Source organism: Microcebus murinus, chromosome 6 (assembly GCF_040939455.1).
Source record: "Microcebus murinus isolate Inina chromosome 6, M.murinus_Inina_mat1.0, whole genome shotgun sequence".
Taxonomy (NCBI): Eukaryota; Metazoa; Chordata; class Mammalia; order Primates; family Cheirogaleidae; genus Microcebus; species Microcebus murinus.
This window is the reverse complement of record NC_134109.1, coordinates 97,489,910-97,516,372: the sequence shown is the minus strand read 5'-3', so window position 1 is coordinate 97,516,372 and position 26,463 is coordinate 97,489,910. Positions and strand designations below refer to the sequence as shown.

General features: G+C 43.8%; 1 protein-coding gene across 1 annotated transcript in view; it reads left to right on the top strand.

Annotated features, from left to right (window-relative positions):
- Window positions 1-21,892: 21,892 nt before the first annotated feature.
- RORA (RAR related orphan receptor A) overlaps window positions 21,893-26,463 on the top strand; it is a 697,613-nt gene continuing 693,042 nt past the window's right edge. Inside the window, exon 1 of the mRNA XM_020286044.2 lies at window positions 21,893-22,133. Coding sequence (XP_020141633.1) covers window positions 21,968-22,133 — 166 coding nt within the window. The 5' untranslated portion in view covers window positions 21,893-21,967. The remainder of the gene's footprint in view (window positions 22,134-26,463) is intronic.

The window sequence follows — 26,463 nt, the reverse complement described above, 5'->3', positions numbered from 1 at the left end:
ACAAATTTATTTGCTGGAGAAGTCTTTGTGTTGAAAGAGAAATATTTTTTAATGTGATCGTTTCATATCACTATTTGGCAGTTCCATATCAGACAAAACACTTAGAATTGAGAATGAATGGCTCGCTGTCTCAATGAAATCTAATTTTTCAGATTCATCATCGTTCTTCCTACTCCCTTTTTTCTTTTTTGACTGTGTATGAAAAGTCATCACACTCACAAATACTGGGGTCCCAGCCAGCACACAGAGACTCACGTTTTCTGTTTGCACTGGAGTAGCTCACTATTCATGTTTTATGCATCACTCTGAATTCTGTCATTTTATCACCACTCCATACTTCAGTCAGTGACTTCCGAATTATCGACAATTTTGGTTCTTTGAGTGTATAACAATATAGTAGCAACAAAAAAAATTCAAATTTAACAAACAAAAATAATAGCATACAAGAGACATAAAATAAATCTTTTAACCGGTATTAACTACACTGATTATCTGAAATTAGCCAAGACAGAATAATTAATACAATTCTAGTAGTGCATAACCAAACATTTAAGAATATAATGATTATTAACGCTGTAACTAGATTTCTAGAAAAACCATCATTAAGTTCACATTTCAGACATACATAAACAGAATTGCTTTAAACCTTTTTCCTTTGAAACCGTGAAAGGACACTTGGAGAACACTTGAAAGACTACCAGAGACCACCAAGACCCCCAGGACTCCCTTGAGAGTCCTTACAGACCCGCACTTCTATGGAGAAGCACAATCAGAATGTTTAAATATGGCCAACTAGCTAGCCTATCTTCTTGAAAAGCTCCCCGAAGTTGTTAACCAACGCTGCCAACAATCTGTCCCCCTGCCTGCTGAACGAGCTACAGTTCTCAGACACCTCCCAGGCTGTTGAACTTCATGCGTTGCCAAATTACCATCAAGAAAGCTTCTATCAACTTACATTTCCCACCAGTTGTGACTGAGAAAGTCTGTCTCCCCGATTCCTCACCAGCTCTGGGTAAAGAGTTGTCGCGTTCCACACGGTGTTTGGATTTTTAAGACAGCCCTCAAAGCAAAACATCAGATACGGTCCAAATGCCTCTGGATGATCCCTTACATTGTCCATGGGATAACAGAGACAGGAAATAGGTCCCATCTCTTGTCTCAAGTGCAACCTAGAGTTTAGGCTCATTGGGTGGAATAGTGGGCAGAATAGCCCCAATTATTTTAGTTGTGATTTTTCTTTCCCTATTTTATTTGTTTGTTTGGGGCTGAATTATATTTGAATCCATATACATTAAGTATAATTATTTTATAAATTGCCTTTACCATTTTTTCAATTTGGAGTGTTCATCTTTTCTTACATAAAATGTATTGTTACCATTTTATCACATGTATATTTTGAATGTTTACTAATATGCCATCTCTGTGTGTGGTGTTGCGTGTGTATATTTGCGTGTATGCGCGTGTGATCTGTTTACAGCCCTACCTGCTACTAGATTAAATATATAACATACTAAATTTAATTATAGAATGCTTTCTTTTTCATATGTGAATTTTTATACTTTATGGAATTCATTTTCATATTCAGCATGAGGTAAACATCTAAGTTTATTTTTTCCCAAAAGGTTAAACAGTTATCTCCTGGAGGGATATCTTTGAAATTCCTCTGATATTTTTATATTTTCTTCTTCTAGTTTTTATATAAGTATTTCAGCTGTTTTTAATCTGAAAGATAGGAAGAAATTCAAGACAAATTTTTCTTGTGATACATTTGTGTCTAGGGCCTTTCTTCCTCTTGGAGGAAGATGGTGCTATTTCAGGAATTTGGTTATAAAAAAGACAATGAAGAAAAGAAGGAAAGCAAAGTCTTTAATCATGTGGCAAAGCTGCTAAGTATCCTTCTATATCAATTCTTGCTCTTCTCTTTAGTAATAGGACTTCTAATTCTTAGCTGGGTACATGACCACCCAGTGTAAAGACTATATAATTACGAGTCCTCTTTGAAGTTGGGGAGTATCTGGGTTTTGTAAAAGGTCCTTAAAGGGAGGAGATATGATCTTTCTTGCTTTTACTTCTTTCTTGCTCACTAAGATGTGGATGTGATGGCTGGAACTAAAGCAGCCACATTGGACTGTATGGCATCATGTTAAAGAAGCCAGAGCAATGAGACAGTAGTAGCCTAGGTTCCTGACTTCATGGAGCTGGCACTGTCAGTCTTCAACTTCCTGCTCCTTCTCTTCTTTTACCCAAGAAACAGAATTAATTTCTAGCTAGTATAAAAACATTGTTGTTTTGAATTGGATTTCTATTACATATAGCTGAACCTAATCTTGAATTATTCAGAGCCCCAGAGAGGGCTTATGCTTTATTCTGCATTATATTCACAGGGTTTGACACTGGACCTAAAACATAATAAATCCTCAATAAATGTTTAGAGGAGGCAGGATAGTAGTGATTCTGAGAATTTCAGGTAAGGCGAGATATATGTATATATAGAGATAGATAGATAGATAGATAGATAGATAGATAGATAGATAGATAGATATAGATATAGATATATACATACACACATTCCTGCCTATCTTTCATTGGGGCCTATAACTTTGAAACCTTAAAGGAAACATCATAGTTATTCAGTGATATTTTCTGTAACAATCATCTTTCATGGACAACTTTTTAGAATTACCTCTTTCACTGGACTTTATTTTTTCAGAATATGCAAATATGGGATTGCTCACCACCACTTTGATGCACTTGCTGTTGGAGCACACCATGGATGGGGGATGGGGATGGTGGATTCTGTAGAATAGATCCCAGCCAAGCTCTGGCACCGTGGTGACAGCCCTCTGCAAGGTTTTTGTGCCTATTTAATTGCAGTTACATCCGTCTCCATTCCCTGGGGGCCCATCTTTATGGAGAAATAGGCAGTTGGCCGAGGATGTTGGAATTGAACACTCCTTGCTAATTATTTAATTTTTGTCTGGCACAAACTAAAGCCTCTTAAGTTTAGTAGGAGCTATAAGTCAATTACTTTCCTTTACTAACAAGGAGCCTACCACTCATAACCAAAAACAAACACACAGCTCTATTCCTTACCCTTGTCCTCAACCCTGGCCAATGAAACTGCTTTTCCCTTATACTTGCCGTGCATGCAATAAGGGAGCATCTCGTGCTTTTTTGTTGTTGTTGTTATAAAACGGAGGCATTGGTAAAAATGTAGTGTAGACAAAAGCGCCGGCATCCCATGCCTCCATTCCTTGCCCAAGATCAAGCCTTCATTGAATGCATCTACAGTTGGTCAAGCACTGGCTTAAAATGTAATACTCATAACAACCCAGTGAAGATGTCAGGAAATTTAGACTTGGAGAGGTGAAGTCACTCACCCAAGGTCACATAGCCAACAAACACGTGGCAAAGGGAAGGTTTGAACCCAGCTATGCCCTGGTTCTGATTTAGATCCTGGACCATGGATATATTACCTTTATTGCTAAGGAGGTCTTTAACTTCCTTCTTTCCTTAACTAACTCCTATTCAGCTTTTAAAACACAATACCAGAATCATTGTGGGGTTTTTTTATTTGTTTGTTTTGTTTTGTTTTGTTTTATAGAGACAGAGTCTCACTCCGTTGCCCAGGCTAGAGTGAGTGCCGTGGCGTCAGCCTAGCTCACAGCAACCTCAAACTCCTGGGCTCAAGCGATCCTCCTGCCTCAGCCTCCCGAGTAGCTGGGACTATACAGGTGCTCACCACCACACCTAGCTCATTTTTTCTATTTTTAGTAAAGATGGAATTTCGCTCTTGCTCAGGCTGGTCTTGAACTCCTGAGCTCAATCGATCCTCCTGCCTTGGCCTCCCAGAGCGCTAGGATTACAGGCATGAGCCACCATGCCCAGCCCAGAACCACTTTCTTCAGGAAACTCTAATACCCCAGACTTCCCCCTGTGCTCCTATAACAACCTGTGTCTTTATTCCAATAAAATGTTTTTTGAACATAGTATTTAATACGTACTGTAAAAGTTTTACATGGATTACCTACTTTAATTTTTGCCAGCCCTCTGAATGGGGCCACTGTGGTTATGGACAAATTATGAAGGAGACACTTGAGTAGATAGAACCAGGGATGCAATTCAGGTCTTTTTGATTCCAAAGCCTGTGCACTTAACTATTACAGAATAATGCATTACCGTGAACTTGTTTATTAATTTGACTATGTCCCTCATGAACTCTAAGTTCCTTAAGACCAGGGACAGTTTCTTACTCACTTTGTACTCTTAGCATGTAGTCTGGGATCTGCCACTTAGGAAGCACTAGCTCATTTGAATTTAATTCTCCCTCCCCATCCACTGCCCCTTGAATGTGTTACTAGTACATGAGATGGGAATATTAATTTTTTGGAATAAACATAGCTCCCCAAAAAGCACACATATTATAAAAAAAGAGAGAACTGTAGATGCATCTTCCTGTTGCATATACATATTCACAACTTCACTGAACTTTTCTCCAAGTATTGTATTACACTTCCAGGTAAGTGATTTAAAAAATACTGTTTCAAAGAAGTTCCTACCCAAGAATGTTCCTTGTGGTACCTTTAGTGCTGATTTACCAAGTATTTGCCCATGCTCCCTTCTGGGAACATGTTAGGATTTCCCTTCCCTGCTGCCTTGAGTTAGGTGAGCCCATGTGACTTGTTTTGGCCCATGCAATGTGGAGAGAAGTGGCAAGTGTCACCTCTAGGTGGAAGCTATAAGAGTCCATGCATGATTTCCACTGGTCCAGCGACCAGCAGGGTTTGAAATATGACTGTGAAGACCAGAGCCCTCACTGCTGACCTTCAGGGAACACTAGTGTGAGCAAGACATAAACCTGGGTTCTTATAAGCTATCAACATTGGGTGGCTGATTGCTACCACGGTATAACACGTCTATCCTGATTTGGACACTACTGAAAGTATCCAATGGAGTGATTCTTGGCATTTTTATTTTACAGTGAAGAATGAGAAAGAAAGTTGTTGAACGGTGGCTTAACCTCAAAAGCTTTAGACACGATAGAAGCTTAATGCCTGTCATGAAGCTTAAGAAAGTTCTGGCAGGGCGCAGTGGCTCGCACCTGTGATCCTAGCACTCTGGGAAGCCGAGGCAGGAGGATCACTCAAGGTCAGGAGTTCAAAACCAGCCTGGGCAAGAGCGAGACCCCGTCTCTACTACAAATAGAAAGAAATTAATTGGCCAACTAAAAATATATAGAAAAAATTACCCAGGCATGGTGGCGCATGCCTGTAGTCCCAGCTACTCGGGAGGTTGAGGCAGGAGGATTGCTTGAGCCCAGGAGATTGAGGTTGCTGTGAGCTAGGCTGATGCCATAGCACTCTAGCCTGGGCAACAGAGTGAGACTCTGTCTCATAGAAAAAGAAAGAAAGAAAGAAAGAAAGAAAGTTCTGACTCTGAGGATTCTGTTGGTAACTTGTCCTCCATCCCCCACTGGGGGCTGAGAAAATTGAAATGAGCCCAAGCTTCTGCAGAAGGGAGTTAAGTTAGATGAGCAAAAATATTCTGAGGGCCAGAGAGGTAGAGTGACATCCTGGGACCTCCTTCCCCATGCTCTCCTGCAATCAACAGAGACACCCACCTGCCTGAGACCCTGTAGCCAGCGTGTGCCAGGAGGGGGTTGAACCTGTTGCTCTCAGGGAGAGCCTTCTGGCTTTATGATTGTATGATATCTTCAATCTTGGCTGGTTAGAAGATTCATTTATACTTTGAACCAGATTTTCCCAGGGTGTAAATTCCCCCCAGAGATAAATTAAACACTTTTAGGGATACAATCAGCCTGTGAGGCCACCAGGGTACCATTCACTGCTTTGCAGCAGCAATTTACCAAATGGTACCCTGGTGGCTTAGAGAATGAGCGCACATCTGTAAAGAGGTTTCCTTCACGTCTAGAGATGAACGCTTCGGAATTCTCCCTGCAATTCACGGATAGCTGAGGGTGGAAAAAGGGGAGAGCGAGGGTCCTTGGTGCTCTTGTGTTCCCATCACATGTCATGCAGGGCTGCTGTGTCAATGAGAGACAAGTCAAGGTCAATGGGGGAAGGAGGGGAAGGAGGTGTTATTTGTCCCTCCTGTAGAACTTTATATTCATTCATTCCTTCATTCATTCAACAACTAGGAACCACTTATTATATTCCAGAAAAAGCTTTAGTTAATTGTACAGATTTTTGACTCTGATGGATCCGAGTCTAAATCTTGGCTGTACAATTTACTGGCCTTCTGCCTCTATGCCTCACTTTATCCATCTGTAAAATAAGGGCAATCATAGTGCCTTCTTCAAGGTGTTACAGTAAGGGTAAAAGAAATCAATCTCTGTAAAAGGTTTAATACGGTGCTGAACATAGAATAAATCTTAGCTATTCTTGTTATTTACCATCTACTGGGTGTGCCAGGCACTGAAGAGCCAGAGAGCACACAGAAATAAGACACGGTTCTTATGCACAAGAAACTCACAGTCTAGACCAGGGATTCTGAGAGTGTGGTCCTGGGCCACCAAAGGCATCAGTACCTGGGACTTGTTAGACAAGGGAATTTCCAGACCCCACTCAGACCTACTCAATGAGAAAGACCTACTCAATGGCGTGCAGCAATCAGTGTTAACAAGCCCTTCCAGTGACTCTGACCCTCACTCAGTTAGAGAATCTCTGCTTATACAGTAGAGGAATAATAATACCTTACATCTGCAAATGCTTTCAAATGTACAAAATCATATTGAAACATGATTTGAATACTCACAGCAGTCCTGCAAAAGAGGGATGATTGTTTCTCCTATTTGCAACTGAGAAATTGAAGGCCCTGGATTACTAACAGGACTGCATTTGTGCTTGGGAAACCACCCCCCGCCCCTCCTTCAGGGGAGGTGAGCTTCCAACAATTTAGGAATAAATCTCAATTAACCTAAACCAATTCTCGTAATCCGAATCCCTTTGTAAGTGGTTGGCTTAGGAGTCGGCTTGTGACTCAGTTCTTGCCAATAGACATGAATGAAAGTCAGTTGAGGGGTTCGGGGGAATTGTCTTCTCTCTTTAAAAAAAAAAAAAAAAAAAAAAGGCCGGGCGCTGTGGCTCACGCCTGTAATCCTAGCTCTTGGGAGGCCGAGGCGGGCGGATTGCTCAAGGTCAGGAGTTCAAAACCAGCCTGATCAAGAGCGAGACCCCGTCTCTACTATAAATAGAAAGAAATTAATTGGCCAACTGATATATATATATAAAAATTAGCCGGGCATGGTGGCGCATGCCTGTAGTCCCAGCTACTCGGGAGGCTGAGGCAGGAGGATCGCTTGAGCCCAGGAGTTTGAGGTTGCTGTGAGCTAGGCTGACACCACGGCACTCACTCTAGCCTGGGCAACAAAGTGAGACTCTGTCTCAAAAAAAAAAAAAAATAAAAAAATAAAAAAAAAAGGACATGAGGACAATAAAGCCCTATTCTTCTGCTGGACGTAATACCTAGAGCAGGAGCAGCTATTTTGTCGCCATGAGGGACATAGCAGGAGGCCCAAGCTGACATTCAGAGGATGCAGAGTACAGAGATGAAAAGGCCCTTGTCAATATCATTGAGCTGCGAAAGTAGCCAACCCCAGGTCCATCCTACTAGACAGAGTACCTCTTGTATTATGACAAATTTTCCTTCTTGCTTAGCCATTTTGAGTTGAGTTTTCTGCTCCTTGAAATGGGACACAACCTGATAGAGTCCCATATGGACAAAGGCTTGCCAGGGATAATCGAGCTAGCTATGTAAACTCACGTCCTGAGATGAGGGTGTCCCTTGCTCTTTTTCCATCATATACCTTGCTAATGGGTGAATTCTGATGGGGTAGGGCCAAACTAATCCACTAATTCTCATGCATACCCCATACCACATCCGCACGACACTCCCACCCACCACTGCCCTCTGAACTAGCTTTTTGGGCTGAGACTCTAGGCTGTGTACCCAGTACCTAGCAAAATTCCTAGCACTTATTTGACAGGCAGCAAATGGTAACTAATATTACTTTCGCTTTATAACATCCTCAAAAACTCGTCCGTGGAGGGAATGACCACATAATCACATGAATAAATGGATGAGTGAAGATTGAGGGGTTCATCATGGTATATATATGTTTAATAAACTCCCTCTCTGAAAAGTCACAGTTTAATGATAGTATTCTGTGCCTTCCACCCAGAAAAGCCCTTGCTGCAAAAACCTGAGAGTTGACAGTTCCTGGAGGTACTGGAGGGGAGGGAGGCTTACCCTTTCCAAAGAAACTGCCGACAAGAGCAGAACTCTTTCTTTCTTTGTGGTTTCTGAGCCCATCATTTCAGAAGTGAGGAAACAGAGGCCCAGGAGAAGCTCACCTGAGGTCACAGGGCTGATGGGAGCAAAACCTAACCTTGAATCCAGGTTTTCCTGTACCCAGAACAGGGCTTGAACTCCCAACTTGAACTGTTCAACCCAGGGCTTGAACTCCTGTCTCTTTAAGGAGTTCTCCAATCCCTGGAAAACCTTTGCTTTGAGAGAACTCAGCTGGCCAAGATGTGGAAGGAGCACTCTGGGGCCCGGGGTCAGAGTCAAGGCAACAGTAGGCTGGGTGGTGAGGGGACGGGGGTCCACTGTTCTTCCTCGTCTTCCTCCCCCTTCTCTTCTTACTCTAGTTTCTTCCCAGCCATGTCTTTTTGTCTTACACAGATTGAACAAGTGTCAGGTTTGGAAAGGACCCCACAAATCCTCCAGCCTGGCCTCCTTGTTCAATTGATAAGGAAGCTGATGTCCAGGGAGGGAAAACGATTTATCCGGGAACTCTAAACCCTTCTGGCAGGTGCTCTGAGTGGTCAAGGGCAGGCCTGGTGCCAGTCCAAAACCGGGAGAAGGTCGTCACACATCAGCTCTGCCACCATAAGTTGTGTGACATTGGCCACATCACCTTTCCCTGTGCTCTGGTTTCCTCAGCCATGAGGTGGAGACGATCACAGTAGCTACTACATTGTGCTGTCATGTGGGAAAGTTGAGTAAAGTGCAGGAACTAAGCTTAGAGCCCTTGAAGGATGATGTCTCAGTAGCTGTTAGTTGTACAATAATATCTAATACGTGCTGAGGAGGAGGAGGATGGGATGACGATCTCAAAGAAAGACCTGGAATTTGGAGCCAGGCTTTAAAAGTCTTATTTATTTTCACTAACCCAACCTTTTTATCCTTTTCCTTTTTCCTTTCCCTAGCTTGAGATTCCAGCATCGTTTTTGCTTTTCATTTTACTACAGTTTGCATTTTAGAGAAAATGTGTTGTGCACAGAGTACGGGCACTAGGATTGGACAGACCTAAATTGAGAGCCTGTATTTGCTGAATATTACCTATGGCGCTCTGGTCAAACTCCTTAATACGCCTGGGCTAAGTTTCTTTGCAAAGCAAGAATTTCATCACTCAGTTCCTAGCACTGAGGATTGTATGTGATTACGTAAGAACCCGAGCATAGTTCGAGACAGGATGATATTTCCGATATTTCCCCGAGGCCATGGCCCAGTACATATGAAAGCTGGGATTTCAAGTCTTATCTGTACCTCTAGAGCAGGCGTCCTCAAACTACGGCCCGAGGGCCACATGCAGGCTTTTTTGTCCATTTGTTTTTTTTACTTGAAAATAAGATGTGTGCAGTGTGCATAGGAATTTGTTCATAGTTTTTTTTTTTAAACTCTAGTCCGGCCCTCCAGCGATCTGAGGGACAGTGAACTGGCTCCCTGTTTAAAAAGTTTGAGGACCCCTGCCTAGAGGCAGTGCTGGGGAACCCCCTGAGATTTGAAGAGTGGTACCATTTGCCCAAATATCCCACATCAGCACAACCAAATGACCTCAAGTCCAGCCTGGTCACTTGGTTAAGACGGAGGCTGATTCTGACCTTGTGCAATCCCATGGTTAAGGTGTCTCTCTGACTTGGGTCCACATCCACTGGGATGATTCATGTCTGCCCTCAAAAGTACCTTCGCTCGCACTAAAACAAATGGTGATTTAAAGCCATCTTTCTGTAGCCAAATGGTGAGCGCTGCCAGTAAATCTCGAGGCTGCTAAGCTTGGGCCAACAAAGCAGCCTGAGGCATTAATGGGCAGTTGTGAGTTCCGGGTCCTTCTTTCATTTGGCCACCAACTCCGTGCGGGACTTTGGCCAAGTCCTTGCTGACCTCACTGGTTTCCTCCTGTCACTTGAGGACCCTGCCTGTTCTCTGAGTGCACAGTGTTATGTCTCTATTTAATTAACTTCCTCAGCACCAGAACGTTCCACTCACAACCTCTTCCATATTGAGCGTCTGCCTTTATCCATCTCTTGTAAAACAGCTCCCTCCAGCACTGTCTTTTGTAGTGCCAAGTATTCGTTGGATAATTCTGGAATTGCAGAGGAGCTTTGGAAATCATCTAATCCTTCAGATGAAGGAAACCTGAAATCCAGAGATGTTCGGTAACTTCTCCAAAGTCACACAGCTTTTTGGCAGTAGTTCTAGGACTCCTGCCTTGAGTGCCCTGCAATGAAAAGATGTTTGGTATGTGATGGTGCCTTTTTTTTTTTTTTTTTGTCATGTCAAAACAAAAAGCGAAGGGTAACAGCTGTGTAGTCCCCAGGCTTTAATTTCTTTATTATGACACCATGTCCCAGGGAAGAAAATATTTGTGGATCTAACTTTTGGATGTGAAGTAAGTGTCAAAGTGAAATGTTATTGACTCTATAGTGCTTCCTACTCTGATAAATGTATCCAATATGTTCTCAGTGACTCATGTGCAGGGCAGATGCATCTTTTTTTTTTTTTCTCTCGCCTTAGACACCCATATTTTTGTTGCTTTATACAGAGCTCCCCCCAACTCTGCATATGCATCAGTAATTAGCCACAGTATTATGGAATTTCATCCAAAAATTAATAATTTGATTGGTTATTCAAAATCTCAAGCATCTTGACAGCCAGCAATCAATTGAGGGGTGAAATAATATGCAAACTGATGATTTATCTTCTTTTTCCAACAAATGAGCTCCATGAGCCAGACAACATATTGGGGAATTGTGGGAGGATGTTTTGCTTGATCACTCTATCTAGAAGATCCCTAAAAGATATGAAGGATTTTCCCAAACATGGATTGGTCTTTAAATACTATTTTTCTTACAAACAGGAAAAAAAAAATCAGAAAAGGGGGTATAATGCAATATTTTTATGTTCACAGTGTCATAAAGTGGTTTAAAAATATCCCAAATTGAAAACTGTGAAATAAAATCAGTGATAGAATAAATGACATGAGAGTTTTAGGACTAAAAATACGTACAGAGACCCTTTCAAGTGGCAAAAAACTCCGCTGGGAAGAAGCATGGTTTACAAAAGGTGAGGGTGATTTATGGCAGGAAAAAAAACCCAAAACATTAGCAGAGATCTTTATAAGGTCCTAAAAACAGTTATAAGCCTCCTTATAACTTCCATGTATTTACAGAACTTTGAATACCAGAAGTCACCAAAAATAAATAAATAAATAAAGGGAAATCTTTCCCAATGTACATACATACAGAAAATGTGAAAATAAACGAAAAGCACAATAAATGTGTACATTATCTGTGCAAGTGGTGTGTGCCTTCAAAAGGTAGATCCTAACTCCTAATGACACAGCAGGATTCTCTATTTCAGAAACGTAGAAAGTTAGCAATTAGCACCCACACCAGTGTTTTCACTTTAACAATAGGTAAGTAACAAACAGAATCACCAGCAGTTCATTAGAACTCAACACTAAGAAAATCTCTGATGATACCTTTTTATGAATCTGACGGGAGGCTGCACACCAAAGAAGTGAAACTGTGTCTGACAGTCATGTGCTTTAATCATAAAAGGTCTTCAAAGATGGGGAGCTCCCAAAATGAAAGGGAAAGGGTCCTTCCCAAAGCAGTGGTCAAAATGATGCTTGTTTAATCAATAGCATTTGGTTTTAATACCAGTAGTTCGCAGACTTGGCTGTTCATTGGAATCACCTGGGGAGCTTTTACTACTCCCAGCCTGGGCTGCACCCCAAGCCAATTAAACCAGAATCTCTGGGGGTGGAACTCAGGCAGGCGTCAGAACTTTCTGCTCCTCGGGGGGATTCCAATGTGCAGCCAAGCTTGAGAATCTCTGATCTAGAGATAAGACATCTTGGGTGGTTGAATTATTGGACTTCATTGTTCATGTCCCCGGTACCATTAACAGTGAATCAGAGTCACACCTTTGTCACTTTGCCATGGTCTCTTGGAGGGGCAGACGACACCTCCCGACCCCTTGACCTTGGACTTGGCCAATGGAATGTGAATAAATGCAATGTTTGCAAAAGTTTGACATGTGCTTGGTAGACGGGCTTGCTCTCTTGTGTACCCGCTTTTTGCCAGAAGAAGAGCATGCTTTGGTCAATCACTGTCCCAGGAAGAATGCAAAGCAGAACAAAACCCAATCAGCGACCTGGAGCCAAGCCTAGCTGAACCCTAGCCTGCCCACACACATAAGAATGAGAAGGAAGTGTTGTTGTCGTAAGCTACTGAGTTTTGGGGTGGTTTTTTTTTGGCAGCATTTTTAGGTAAGCTATAACTGACATACCTAAAATAGGAAAAAAAAAATTAGAGATGGTCAACATTTTGGGTAAATGAACATTTCTTCTGGCATGGGGGGGGGGACAACTTAGAACGTTTTCTAAAGGAAAGTTTGACCCATAATATCTACCATGATGTAGCTTTTTGGAACATTGCTGCTGTCTTTGTCACCCTTCTGATCTGTTAAGCAGAAAATATTTCCTGCTGATTTCTTACTCAGTTTCACACAGGGCCTCCATCTAAATATCTATCTTCACCAGGGCAGAACTGGCATTCTGAATCATCAGTGCCCCAGGCTAGTTTGACAGCTTTTTTTTTTCTTTTACTTTTTTTTTTTTTAATTTTCAAATTTAAGCTCTCTCCAACTTTTTGTGGAAGAACAGAAAAAAAAAATCCATCTCTATGTAACTATCACCAAAATGACTGGGCACACATAGACTTAGTTATGGTACGGTTCCTTCAATGGTGCTGGGAATTCCGTGGTTGTGCTGCAATCATAAATCAAAAGATTGTTAGGTGCACAGAGGCATGGATCTTGTCTCTCATAAGGAAAGCCCTCTTTTGGAATTCATGGTGTTCACATTTGTGCAGTTATGAATCAGTGGTCTTGAATCTAGCACAGTAATTCTCAAACTTGAGTGTACATCAGAATCCCCAGCATTACAACACAGATTTCCGGACCCCACCCCCAGAGTTTTTGACTCAGTACGTCTGGCTGAGACCTGAGGATGTTTTTTTCTAGTAGGTCTTCAAGTACCACTGGTCTTGGGACCATACTTTGAGAACCACTGATCTAAGGTGGAAAAGTATGTATGCATGAGATCTACCCCATCTGGCATGTTGCCTGGCACAGGGAAAATTCTTACACTAAAGAATAGGTCCACTTGGAGAATACAAATGGAGTCAGTGACCTTAACTCTCTTTGCAAAAAGTTCATCTATTTCCATAACCACTTCCCAGATTTGTGTCTTTAGTCTTGAGACCAGGAAAAAGAGCTCATGAAATGCCTCCTTTTGAAGGAAGCTGTCTTTGATTTCTCCAACAGGGAACCTTGGCTCCTTTTTCTGAGACCTTTTTTGAATCCATTCTAGAGCACTTGATACTTCATGTCTTAAAGTACAGGTACTTATGAACTTGTCTTACCTCCTCATAAAGGATATATGATCTACCTGATACGTCTTAGAATCCCCTGCAGCATCTTTCCTGTAGGAGAAGCAAAAGAAATACTTGTAAAATGTAAAATCTACACATGAATATTCATGTGATAGTGGCTCAGAAGTTCGAAAGATTGAAACTTGAAACTAACAGTCTGCATTGTTGAATATGGTGACCACTGGCTATATGTGGCTATTTAATGTTGTTAATTTAAGTTAAATAAAATTTAAAAATCCGGTTCTGAGCTATAATAATCAAGGCGTTATGGTATTTGTGAAAGGACGGACAAAAAGATTAATGGAACAGAATAGATAGCCCCGAAATAGGTACATATAAACATGGTCTACTGATCTTTGCAAAGGCAATACATTGGAGAAAAGATTGTCTTGTCAACAAATGATGCTGGAACAACTGGATATCCCCATGTGAAATAGTGAATCTAGACCTAGACCTTATACTCTTCACAAAAATTAACTCGAAATGGCTTTCATACTCAGATGTAAAATGTAAAACTATAAAACTCTTCAAAGACAACATAGGAAAAAATAGCTAGATGCCTTTGGATAACAATGACTTTTAAAAAAACACCAAACACTACCCCTGAAAGAAATAATTGATACACTGGTCTTCATTAAAATTCAAAACTCCTGGCTGGGCATGGTGGCTCATGCCTATAATCCTAGCACTCTGGGAGGCCAAGACAGGAGGACCATATGAGGTCTGGAGTTTGAGATGAGTCTGAGCAAAAGTGAGACCCCCATCTCTAGGAAAAAATAGAAAAATTAGCCACTTGTGATGGTGTGCGCCTGTAGTCCTAGCTACTTGGGAAGCTAAGACAGGAGGATTACTTGAGCTTGGGAGTTTGAAGTTGCAGTGAGCTATAATGATGCCACTGCACTGTAGCTGGGGCGACAAAGCAAGATTCTGACTCAAAACACAAAAACAAAAACAAAACCCAAAAAAAGCAACCTTCTGCTCTGTGAAAGACAGTGTCAAGAGAATAAAAAGACAAGTCGCAGAAAAGGAGGAAAATATTTGGAAAGATACATCTGATAAAGGACTGCTCTCCAAAATGTCCAAAGAATTCTTAAAACTCAATAATAAGACAATGAACAATCCCATTAAAAAATTTGCACAAAGGCCTGAACAGGCATCTCATGAGAGAAGATATGCAAATAAGCATATGAAAATATGCTGCATGTCATATGTCATTAGGGAAGTACAAATTAAAACAACAATGAGATATCAATAGCACGCCTATTAGAATGACCAAAATTCGGAACAATGACAACACTAAATGCTGGGGGAGGATGTGGAGCTATAGGAACTCTCCTTCATTGCTGGTGGTCCAGCCACCTTGGAGGACAGTTTGGCTGTTTCCTATGAAACTGAACATATTCTTACCATATGATCCAGCAATCATGCCCCTTGGTATTTACCCAAAGGAACTGAGAACATATTCACACAAAAAGCTGCACACAGATGTTTATAGCAGCTTTATTTATTACTGCCAAAACTTGGAGGCAACCAAGCTATCCTTCAGTAGGTGAATATATAAACTGTGGTACATCCAGACAATGGAATATTATTTAGTGCTAAAAAGAAATGGGCTATCAAGCCATGAAAAGACATGGAGAAACTTTAAATGCATATGACTAAGCGAAAGAAGCCTATTTGAAAAGACTACATATCGTATGATTCCAACTAGGTGACATTTTGGAAAAGGCAAAACTATGGCTACAGTAAAAGGATCAGTGGTTACCAGGGGTTGGCGAAAGGGAGGGATGAATACAAGAGCACAGAGGATTTTTATGGCAATGAAACTACTGTGTATGATACTATTATAATGGTGGGTCCATGTCATTATACATTTGTCCAAACCCACAGAATCAACACACCACCAAGAGTGAACCCTAACATAAACTACGAACTTTGGGTAATAATGATGTGTCAATGTAGGTTCATCCATTTGTACCTTCTGATGCAGGATATTGACAGGGAGGGAGGCTGTGCCCACATGGGAACAGGGAATATATGGGATATCTCTGTACCTTCTGCTCAATTTTGCTATGAACCTAAAACTACTCTAAAAACAGTCCATTTAAAAGGGGGAAAATCCAGTTCCTTAGTCATATCTCAAGTGCTCAGTAGCCACATGTGGCTAGTGGCAATCATATTGAGCAACACAAAAATGTTCTATTGGAAAGACTGCTCGAGAATTTCTAAATCACTGTCATCTATGTTATGTAATCTGATCCTCACCAACACTGCTGCAGAGTTGGTAGTTGAAAAAAGTCCTTGTGTCCATTTGATAGATGGAAAAATGGAGCCTTAGAGAAGTTAAGTAAATTGCTTTATGGCAAAGTGGAAAAGCTTAATCTACAAAATGAGACATAAGTAAGTATCTATAACCCAATAGGAACTCGATAAATTGTACTCACATCTTTGTTGATTTATTCACAGGTTCCTTTATTATTTTAACCATACCTCACTCACTCATTCATTCAGTCAACAAACACTGCATTTATCATGTACTAGACACAGTGCTTGGCACTGGGGATGCACAGGTGAACAAGTGAGACTAGGTCCCTGCCCTCAAGAAGCTTGCAGTCTAGCCTTCTTCACCTCTGTGTTTTTCAAAGCCAAAGATATTAGTGAACTCAGTCTCAGTATGGTCATAGTGGTTTTATGAAGGACACCCTCTTAAATAATTTTAAGAGAGGCATATAATGCCACTTAGTTTTGGTGTGCACATCTTACCTTTCCTGCAAGACACAATAGCTTTGTCTCTATTTTCCTTAGCACCCAGCTTAGTGCCCTGCAAATAGCAGGAGCACAATTCGAATTTTGTGAATTGACAAGAAGATATTAACTCTTGACCCAGTGGTGACCCCAGCCAAGCCCCAGAAATTGCTCTTACTAAATTGCTGGAATACCTACTATGTGCCAGAGATGTTCCATACCAGCACTCTCTGATAGATATATAATGTAAATCACACAAAAATTTTAAATTTTCTAGTAGCCAGATTTTAAAAAGTTAAGAGATGAAATTAATTTGAATTATACATTTTACTTAACCCAGGATAACCAAACTATTATTTCAATATGCAATGAATATAAATTATTAATGAGACACTTTACATTTGTTTGTACTAAATCTTTAAAATCTAATGTGGATTTTAACACATGATACACATCAATTTGGACTTGCCACATTTCAAGAACTCAATAGCCACATGAGGCTAATGGCTACAGTACTGGACAGTACAGTTGTGTACAGTATTTTATTACATCCTGAAAGATGCAAAATGATAATAGCAAAATTTAGAATGCCGAGCGTTTCAGAAGGATCATCTCATTTAACACACTGATTGCCACACTAGAAAAAAGTTTTCCTTGGGGCCACGGTGTTTTATTATGAAAACAGAGTAAAAACTTTGAAAAAAAATGATCTTTTTAAATATAATGAAAAATGTGTTTTTTTAAATTGTTTTCCATGTGTGACGTATATGCAATTAAATTGTCAATATTAATTGCAATAATAGGAACATCAACAAGTAAGATTTTCTTGAACCAACTGCAGTTACACATGCTTTACGAGGCCCCGGGCTCAAGACTAACGTGAGTTAAATACAACTCACACCACAGTTAATGTGTTAACTGCTCCCCCAACAACCCTCATCTATGGATGAGGAAGTGTGGGCATAGAAACGGTTGGTAACTTCCCTTCAGCCACACTGCCAGCGTGTGGCAGAGTTGGGTCTTAAATCAGGCTGTCTGAAGCCATCGCATCGTGCCACTGATTAATTTGGTAGCCTTGAGCGAAGTCACTTCTCTTGTCCGCGTTTTCATTTCCTCATCTATAAAAGGGGCTGGAGTGGAGTGGGTCATCCAAGGTGGACACTGCAGTGCTTCCATCTTCATCTTTATTTCCTAGTGTCTGGCAAGCCTGGCTCTCCTGTCCCCCACCCAGGAGGACTTTAGGTTACAACATTTTTTTCTCTGACTTTGAGAGAGAGCTCTTCTTACTTTGGACTTTACCAGTTGGGGACCACCCTGACTACAGACCCCGTGGCAAGATGAAGCCCCTGCCATGTCCAAGAGCAATGCCACATTGTCATGTGCGTTTCTTTTGTTTTCAGCATATGCCCCAGCTGCAGCTTCTTTCTTGATGTCTCCTTGAAAGAAAGGAAACTTGTTGTCCGGCCACTCTGTTTTCATTTTCTGTCTTCTTTGTTCTGATGTATCTTGTAGAAAGCTCTGTGCTCCCAAGGAAATCCTACTATATATTTTTTTCCATCCTTTTCCTTCTCTCCCTCTCCAAGAAAGGCATGAAAATAACTGTCAACCTTTTTTGCATATATAAATTTTAACAGCCTATACATGCCGATGAACCTTTTATCCAGGAAGGAAAGAATTATTTCAAGTGATTGAAAGTTGAAATGTTTAGGCTTTCATCCTTGTTGTGTAATGGAATCACCATGTGGACATGCCACTTTATGATTACTTCTGTTCTCCACATCAACTAAGGCTAATAAGTACCTACTATGCACAAGGGCATCCATCCCTGTTTTCAAGGAATGTACCTTCCATCAGTGAGGATAAGACAAATGTTCAAACAAGCCTAGCACAAGGTGGATAGAGCATGGCAAATATCCTAAGAGGAGTGCCAAGCACTAAGACAGTTCAAGTATTTGGTTTGGAGCAAACCAGAGAGGGCTCCCCAGAGGAGTTCATCTAGAATGGGCCTTGAAAGAAAGGTAGATTCAGTAAACAGAGAAGGTAGGGAGGGCATTTAGGGAGAAGAGGCAGAGGCAGCTATTCATGTACCATGGACTACAGGTAGGGTGGAGGAGTAGGCAGCAGCACGTGTCATGGCCTGAGGATGACATGTGGCTCGTAGGGGATACGTAGGGATGCAAGGCAAACTCCTGGCATGAGTGTCACACTCCCTGTCTTCCACCCATGGGAGAGAGCATTGCTAATCAGAGCCCACACCTTTCCACCAGGTAAGATGGACCTGCCATCCTTGGTATAGGAGTGCAGTGATAAGTGAGGTAGATAAGTGAATACCATGTTGACTAGTTAGTAGTTAATTGGATAGGCAATGGGGAGACATTAAAGTTTGTAAGCGGGGGAGTGGCATGGTGGGAAATGAGAGCTGTAGTTCAGGGTAATTAACTTGGCAGTGCTATCTGGAATGGATTAGAGGGGTTATAAGACAGAAGGCCAGTTATTTGGGAGGTTACTGGAATGGTTTAGGTGAGCAATAACATCTGGAATTGGACAGAGGGCTGCAGAAAGAAAGGGGCTCATGTCATGGAGGTAGAATTTATGGCATTTGGTAAGTATGTTAGGATGTGGACAGCTAGGGACAATAGCAAGAGAGAGGAGTCAAAACTAACTCTGAGGTTTCCTTATAATTACCAGAGAGTAGGAGAAAAGTAGTGTCACCATTAGGAGGGGAGTCTGGGATTCGCAAGGACGTGGGGAGGGTCCTAGTGGGGTTGGGAAGCGAAAGAGGAGTTGCAAAAAGCTGAATTTAGGCTTATCTCTTTTATAAAGCACAGCTTTTCTAAGCCGTTGTCAGTATTGCAAAGTGAAATAACCATTTTTAAGCAAACACTGTTGCCCTTTGTCAATGAGCAGAAGGCTCCTATCTCTCCAAATATTTGGAAAATTGGAAAGCCTTAATTAGTAATCGGGAAAGGGGCATGAGGCAAGGAAGGAGAGAAATATAAACCTAATCACTGTGCTTTTCAGGTTTCAAATGCTTCTCCAATCCAGGTAATTTACACTTTAGTAACAATGATTGACAGCCAAGGAATGTATCTAACTCACTTTTATTTTTCCCTTGGGGAAAGCACTTGAGTTCCCAATTGTTTTAAATTGCAGAGGCAGTAATTGTCTTGGAGAGTTAGGAGAAATGGCTTTTTGGAGCAAGGATCTTTCACTGAAGGGGGATATAGACAGTCTATCGTAATTGATTAAGGTCACTAGGGCCATTTTCTGGAAGGTCTTTCCAGGGTGACTACACACCACCCACTGAAAGGCCAACAATGAGGAACCCATTGAAGGCCCAGGGGAACAGGCTTAACCAAAAATGTTCACAAGTTGCTACTGGTACCTAAAAGGAAGTCAGGGATACTTTCAAAGTCACTTGCATCCCAAATAGAATTATTGGTGAAATATAATATGAAGAGTATTTTTTAAAGTATTTTAAAATAAATATGAGGCAACAGATGTATTTTGAGATGCTCATGGTCCTAGAAGAAGTTTTTTATTAAACTGTACACTTTGATATATTTGTTTCTTTAGAGAAGTCGAGTGTGACGAGCTAGGTCAATTGCATCAAGAGCATTATTAACAGGCTAACCAACGGTAAATGGTGTCAAGGCAGCTTGGGAAATCTGTGCTTTGATGTATGGGGAAACTCACACGTCTGATTTGGGATGGAGAGACAATCATGGCATTGTTTGTAAGCGCCAACAGACAGGCTAAAGCCAGGGATCCTTGCAGAGATGGGACTAAGGTATCAGAACTGTTCACATCTCATTTACATCACCCCAAAGAGTGGACCACAGGTCTTGCTGATTAACACACAGACCATGACAAAGAGCACGTTGTGTGTTTGAAATCAGATCAAGATCAGTAAAAGTAACAGGAACAGTGTGTGAAATTTGCATATGGAGGTTCCTTTTAAGCTATTATCTAACTAGGTTTTTTTTCCCCCTTATTTTTTTTAAAGTATTTTTCCAAACCAGGAAGTTAGCAAAAGCAAAATGTTCCCCAATTCCCTCTCCCACCCCACCCCCTTTAACACACATATTTATGCCACCTTCTGGTATATAATAATATTTTTTATTGTCAAAATTTTCAAGCCTTCTGAAAGGAGGACGGGGGCGTATGTTAAAGACCAACTGATTTCATCAGTGTCTTCTCAGGCAAAAGGAAATGGATTGAATGTTGAGGCAGAGAAACTGGGCTACTACTGTTTGAATATTTTCCATGAACCCAATTTGTATTGTTTCTTCATAACAGAGTTTGTGAGCAAGGTAATACTGATGCAATTCTCCACTCTCCTTGGGTTTCCTTAAGCACCTACTAGGGGATGGGTGTGTTTCCACGGGAGGAGGGTGTGGAATGATGGCTGCAATAATGTGATTTATTGGAAGTTGTTAATTGTCTGAATTTTATCATCCAGAGTCCAGACATTATTAAAGCCTCTCCAGTGTATCTGTTTTTCTATGGATGAGACTGTACATTAAATAGCAAACGTACCAGCGGGAATTGACAATTAGCAGCCACGCATGAGCTAGATGCAGCGTGGCATATATTTCATTCAGCTAAGATAGTCATCGTCCAAACAGGCCAAAGTTTTCTTCAGTAGAAAGTGCCCTGCCAAATGGTTTCTAGATCCTTTGCGGAGAATCAGCAAAGGAGCTGAAGGCGACCTCTTTCAACCACACCAGAAATTGGCTGTCCCTGGCTATTCTAGACTCACAAAAATCTGCTTTAGACGCACAGACGTATCTAACCAAAACTGGCAACCCACTGACCGTCCCATCCCAAAGTAAAAAGTGCCACGTCCTCCCATCCTCCGCCTTCCTTGGGGTGTCAGCCCAGTTCTAGTTCCTTTTCGGTTTCTCCCCAGCCCTGGGGAGGGCTGGCGGGGAGCTACCTGCGATTTCCCAACGTGGACAACCGGATTTGTCTCTTCCCAGGCTGGGTGCGGATGGGGACGAGTTGTGTTCCCGAGAGAGAGAGAGTCTCAGAAGTAGGCACAGAATCATCTCACCGATTTTCATTTCTGTCCCTGGGCTGGGGAGAGGGGAGGACTGGGGTGCGGGAGGCTCTGCCCTCCTCCTCCCCTCTTTTCCCCACCTCCCAAAATTGGCAGCCAGTCCGCGGCTCCCGGTCTGGGGTCTGGAGGGTGGGGAATGTGGGTGTGGGGGCCGGCCGGAGACGCTCTCGCTAGCGCTGCCTGTGGCCAGACCCGCCTCCGGTCCCCTCTCGGGCGCACACCCTGGTCCACCCAGACACACTCCGCGCGCTCCCTGCGCTCTCGCCGCCGCCGCCGCTCTCTCCCTCCTGCTCCCGCCGGTCTCCTTCTCCTTTTTTTTTTTTTTTTTTTTTTGGTACCATAGAGTTGCTCTGAAAACAGAAGATAGAGGGAGTCTCGGAGCTCGCCATCTCCAGCGATCTCTACATTGGGAAAAAACATGGAGTCAGCTCCGGCAGCCCCCGACCCCGCCGCCAGCGAGCCGGGCAGCAGCGGCGCGGACGCGGCCGCCGGCTCCAGGGAGACCCCGCTGAACCCGGAATCCGCCCGCAAGAGCGAGCCGCCCGCCCCGGTGCGCAGACAGAGCTATTCCAGCGCCAGCAGAGGTAGGAGGCTGGGAGAGGGGCTGGGGAGGGGGCGGCGGGAGCCCGGGCGCGGGGCTGGGGGGCGGCCGGGAGCGGGCGCCCGGGGCGCGGGGTCCGGCGGCCGCGCGCGAGCCTGCGGCGGCGCCCCGAGCCCGGAGCACCCCCCTCCCCTCCCCCCTCCGCCCCCCAGAAATGTTGCAAACTTTTGCAGCCCGTTCTCAGCTTGCGGGAGCAGAGGGGGGCGGGGGAGGCGGCGGGAGGGTTGACAGCCGGCGGGCTCACCCCCCGGCTTTGATTTTTCTGCAAAGACAGGAGGAAAGCCGCGTTGCCGAAATCAGATATGCTCCCCCAAAATACGGAGACCGGGGAGTGGGGGCCCGGGAAAGAAACTTTTAAAGCGGCAGTGTCCTTTTAAGAAGGGGGAAAAAAATCTGTTTATGGCCACCCTCCTCCCCCGTTTACCTTTTCTCCTCTTGACAGTTTTGGCCCCGGCTGACCGAGTCGGGGGTGTGTTTTCGGTCCCCAGCTAAGCTGGGGGTGGAGGCCGGGCGGAGGGAGCGACCCGGGAAGCCCTGGGGTTAGAGAGGGGGCGCTCCGGGGTCTGGGGGCGACGTGGGCACCTTCTCTGGAGCCCGGCGGTGGGTTCGGGATTTGGAGGAAGGGCCGGAGGAAGCGGGGTGCGGGCGCGCGAGGTGCTCGCCAAGTTGTGTGGCGGGCGCGGAGAGCCGAGCTGCGCAAGTTTGCAGACCGGGGTTCGGAGCCCGGCGCCGGGGCTGGCGGGGGGCGTGTGCGCGCCGGCGCGCCGAGGGCGGCGGTCCCGTGGGGCGCTCCACGCGCGTTCGGAGGGAGCGTCCGCACGAGCAAACAAGCAGCGAAAGAAAGATGCAAAGGCACCCAAACTTATTTGTGCCCCGGGAACCCTTCCCTCTCCGAGGTTCTCCGCGTTTCTGCAGGAACCCGGGGATGGCCGGTGCAAGCCGCACGCTGGTTGGACCGTGCGAGCGCTGTCCCCCCTCCCCAGGCGATCCTTACACTTCGTTTCGGTGTTTGGAGTGTGTGCGCGCGCGGGGGGCGGCTCCGCTGTCCCCTCCTGTCGTAGTTAGAGTGAGCTGTTGAGGAAAGCTCGCTCTCTCCCTCTTTCTCAAAGGTTCTGGAACCTGGTGTGGGTTTTTCTCGGGGAGGGTGGGGGATTATTTATTTGAATGCGCCCGGAGTTTGTAAAGACCAGGAGGAAGCCACGGCTTTAATTACTGTTGTAAATAATGTATAAATCACGCCTGTCACTCCGGAGGAAGCGGGCTCGCGCGAGCCGCCCGGGGCGGGGGACGCAGAGGATCCCTCCGGCCCGGGCACCGGCCCAGCGCGCCCCCTCCTCGCGCACCGGGCCTGCGGCGTCGACTGGGGGTGCTGGGAGAGGCGAGTGGGGGCCCGGGAGCCGCTCCCTTCCTCTCGGGGTGATAGTTGGAGGTAGGAATATGGCTGATCATGTGCTGGCTGTTTTACAGTATTCCCCCCCCCAACCTTGGCCACACCCCCTGTCCGGGCGCTTTCCCATTCACGGAATTCGAGTACAGTAAAAGCCATCAGGATGACACACGCGAAAAACATTTAATTAAAGGCGATGTCCAAAGAGTGACCACGCCGAACCGCGGTTTGAGCGGGCGGGGGGTCAGTGAGGGCCAGGACCCGAGGGGAAGGGGTTGAGAGCTGGGGGGCCGGGACCTGCCGCTAGCTCGGTGAGTTTGTGTTCGGGGAGCTTTTGGCTGCAAAGAGTATATTTAGACCCTGAGACGGTGGATTTGGAATGCGAGCGGGTTATGTAACAGGGTTAATCAGAAACACTGGAGAAAATCCCCTTCATGTGTTTCTGAGGCTTTTTTTTTTTTGAATTGGGGGGGGCATAGTATATAGGAAGCTGCACTAATTTCTGGTTTGTGCCACCGCCACCCCCTCTCCTTAAACCCACCCCCCACCTTCCCGTGTGTTATTATATTAACATCTTCAGGTGTAGTTCTTGCCAGAAGGTGTTCTTGCAGGAGATCGGGGTGGCAGGCTGCAGAACCGACTGGCAAATCCGTAACTTGCTGTTCTTGCAAATTATATAACGTTGGGGCATTCAGTACCACCGGCCCCCTAGGCTCAGCAAAAAATGGGGAGAGGGACAAAGTAGGGGTGGGATGCATCTTGCACAGCTGACCTGCTGACCCATATCCCCTTCCTCCCAGACCCCCCCCCTCAGAGAACCCCACTGGTTCTTTGAGCCAACCCCTCCCTGGCCATCCATCTTAGGAGCTTTAATGGGAGGGGGGAGGTAAGGCCCAAACACTCAACTCACATCCTGCACGCAGGCACTAGGTTATATAACAGTCTGAGTGGAAAGAGGAAGGTCAGGGATGGAGGCATCCTTTAGCTAACACAGCAGTAGTAATAGCTTCCAGAAATTATGTGCATTTGCAGACTTTCACCTGAGATGTAGCGTCTGCTCCTCAGGGGTACCAATCTTTGTGTGTGTGAGCCAGGGAGAAACAGAGAGAATGTGTAAGTGTGCTTGGTAGTTGAGAGTGATTTGAAAATGGGAAATGTTTGGGTTTTCAGATGATGTAATGGAGTTGGCAGAATATGCAAGTCGGCTCCCAGAGTGTAAGCAGTAAGAAAATTGGAGCTGGCATCCAGTATTAATGTTGCATAAATTACAATATCGGAAAGAAATTAACCTACACACTAGGTGATTACGCCTTTTAAATACTTAAAACATAAAGGCACACGACTGGAAAGGAAAAGCAAACATCATCACCTTATAATTAGCGTTTTCAACCTCAAGGAGGGTTGAGTGGAGTTCTTGGCAGTGGGTGAAATGGGAAGGTTTCTGATTTGGGAGAGGCTTTCCAAAGGGCTAGCAGGCTTAGCTTCCAGTCAGTCAATGTTTGAAGCCCATAGAGATTGTAGTCTGGATTCTAATGACATTGCGGTGACCTCAAGAGACGTTCCCCAGGTAGACTTGAGGATATTGCTGAATTCCTACCTCCCTAGGAATCCAAGTGTGAATGGACTATGTACCCTGAGTGCCTGAGCTTCCAAAATCAGATATGTGACTTTATAATCTGAAAGATGACCCCCCACCCCCCATCTTTAAAACCATGCAGGGAATGTTAGCAGTTTAAATGAAACTTTTCCCTTTTCGAGGTGGTATTAATGATGCTGGTGTTGTTCACTTCCATTCTTACGGCACAATGAAAGGGAAAAAAAGAAAGGCAGGAGGGGCAACATGGGAAGCAGGAATGAAGTGGGAAAAAAAAAACCACAGCAAATCTTTAATTTAACAAGGCTTTCAGGGACTTCAGGGAGCCATGAGCGTTTGTGACATAACTGTTGTTAAAAACCCTTTTCCAGAATCTCATTATTACATGCATGCCGGAAGCTTACATTTTTTGCCTGCACTTACGTTATCCTCCCAGGGCTGGGGACCACGCAGTAGGTTGGGAACACCAGTGCTCAAGGTTGAAGGCTTTTAGAACAGGCCGACCTAAGGGAAAAATCGAAACCAAAAGATGAGATTAACCGTGAAAAGCTCAGTTAGGTTGAGATCGAACACCCTGGAAGCTCAGCTTAGATTGACTTAAAATCAGTTAACAGGGCCTGTAGTTTATTTGTAGCCCTGAGGACTTCTAGAGCCACATAAGTCCTTGACTCTGACAGTGCGTGGGCTCCCCTCTTCCCTTCTGTTTGGGCTACTTCATTTTCTAGTAGGTGCTCTTACCTGGCAATTTTAGTGCCCTTTCTAGAGATCGATTCTCAGATCAACTTTTCTTGCAGGGACCCGTCTCTCCACAGTGAACAAACGATGCCCCATAGTTTGAAAGAGCTACAGGCTGGGAGAAAATCCTTTGCCAGAGGGATGAAGTAATTATTTTTTAAATGAACGGACTTTAATTTTCCGGTAAATTGCTCATAAAAACATTTATAATTATACCTTTTAAAAATGTAATAGAATAATTTTAGAAAATGCATTTGATGATAGTTAGGATAACATTTTCTGTTGTCTTCCTCTTATTTCTTAAAAAGAATTGAATTATTAATCTAGAATTCAAGTCCTGAGTGGCTCGAAACATTTATAGTTTTAACATTTTTTTTTTATGTTCGTCACCTGCTGGAATTTTCCAGTACCTACTGGCATTATGAGGAGCCCTTGGCTTTAGAAAATGTCTCTGAGACTGAATCTTGGAGCCTGCCTTGAAGCCCCCCAAAGATGAGACCCTTTAGCTTGTGTTTTCAAGGCAGCAGAGGTGGGGGGATATATACGCACACCCTCTTGGTTCTACACTGGACATCTAAAGTGGGGCACAGGGAGGTA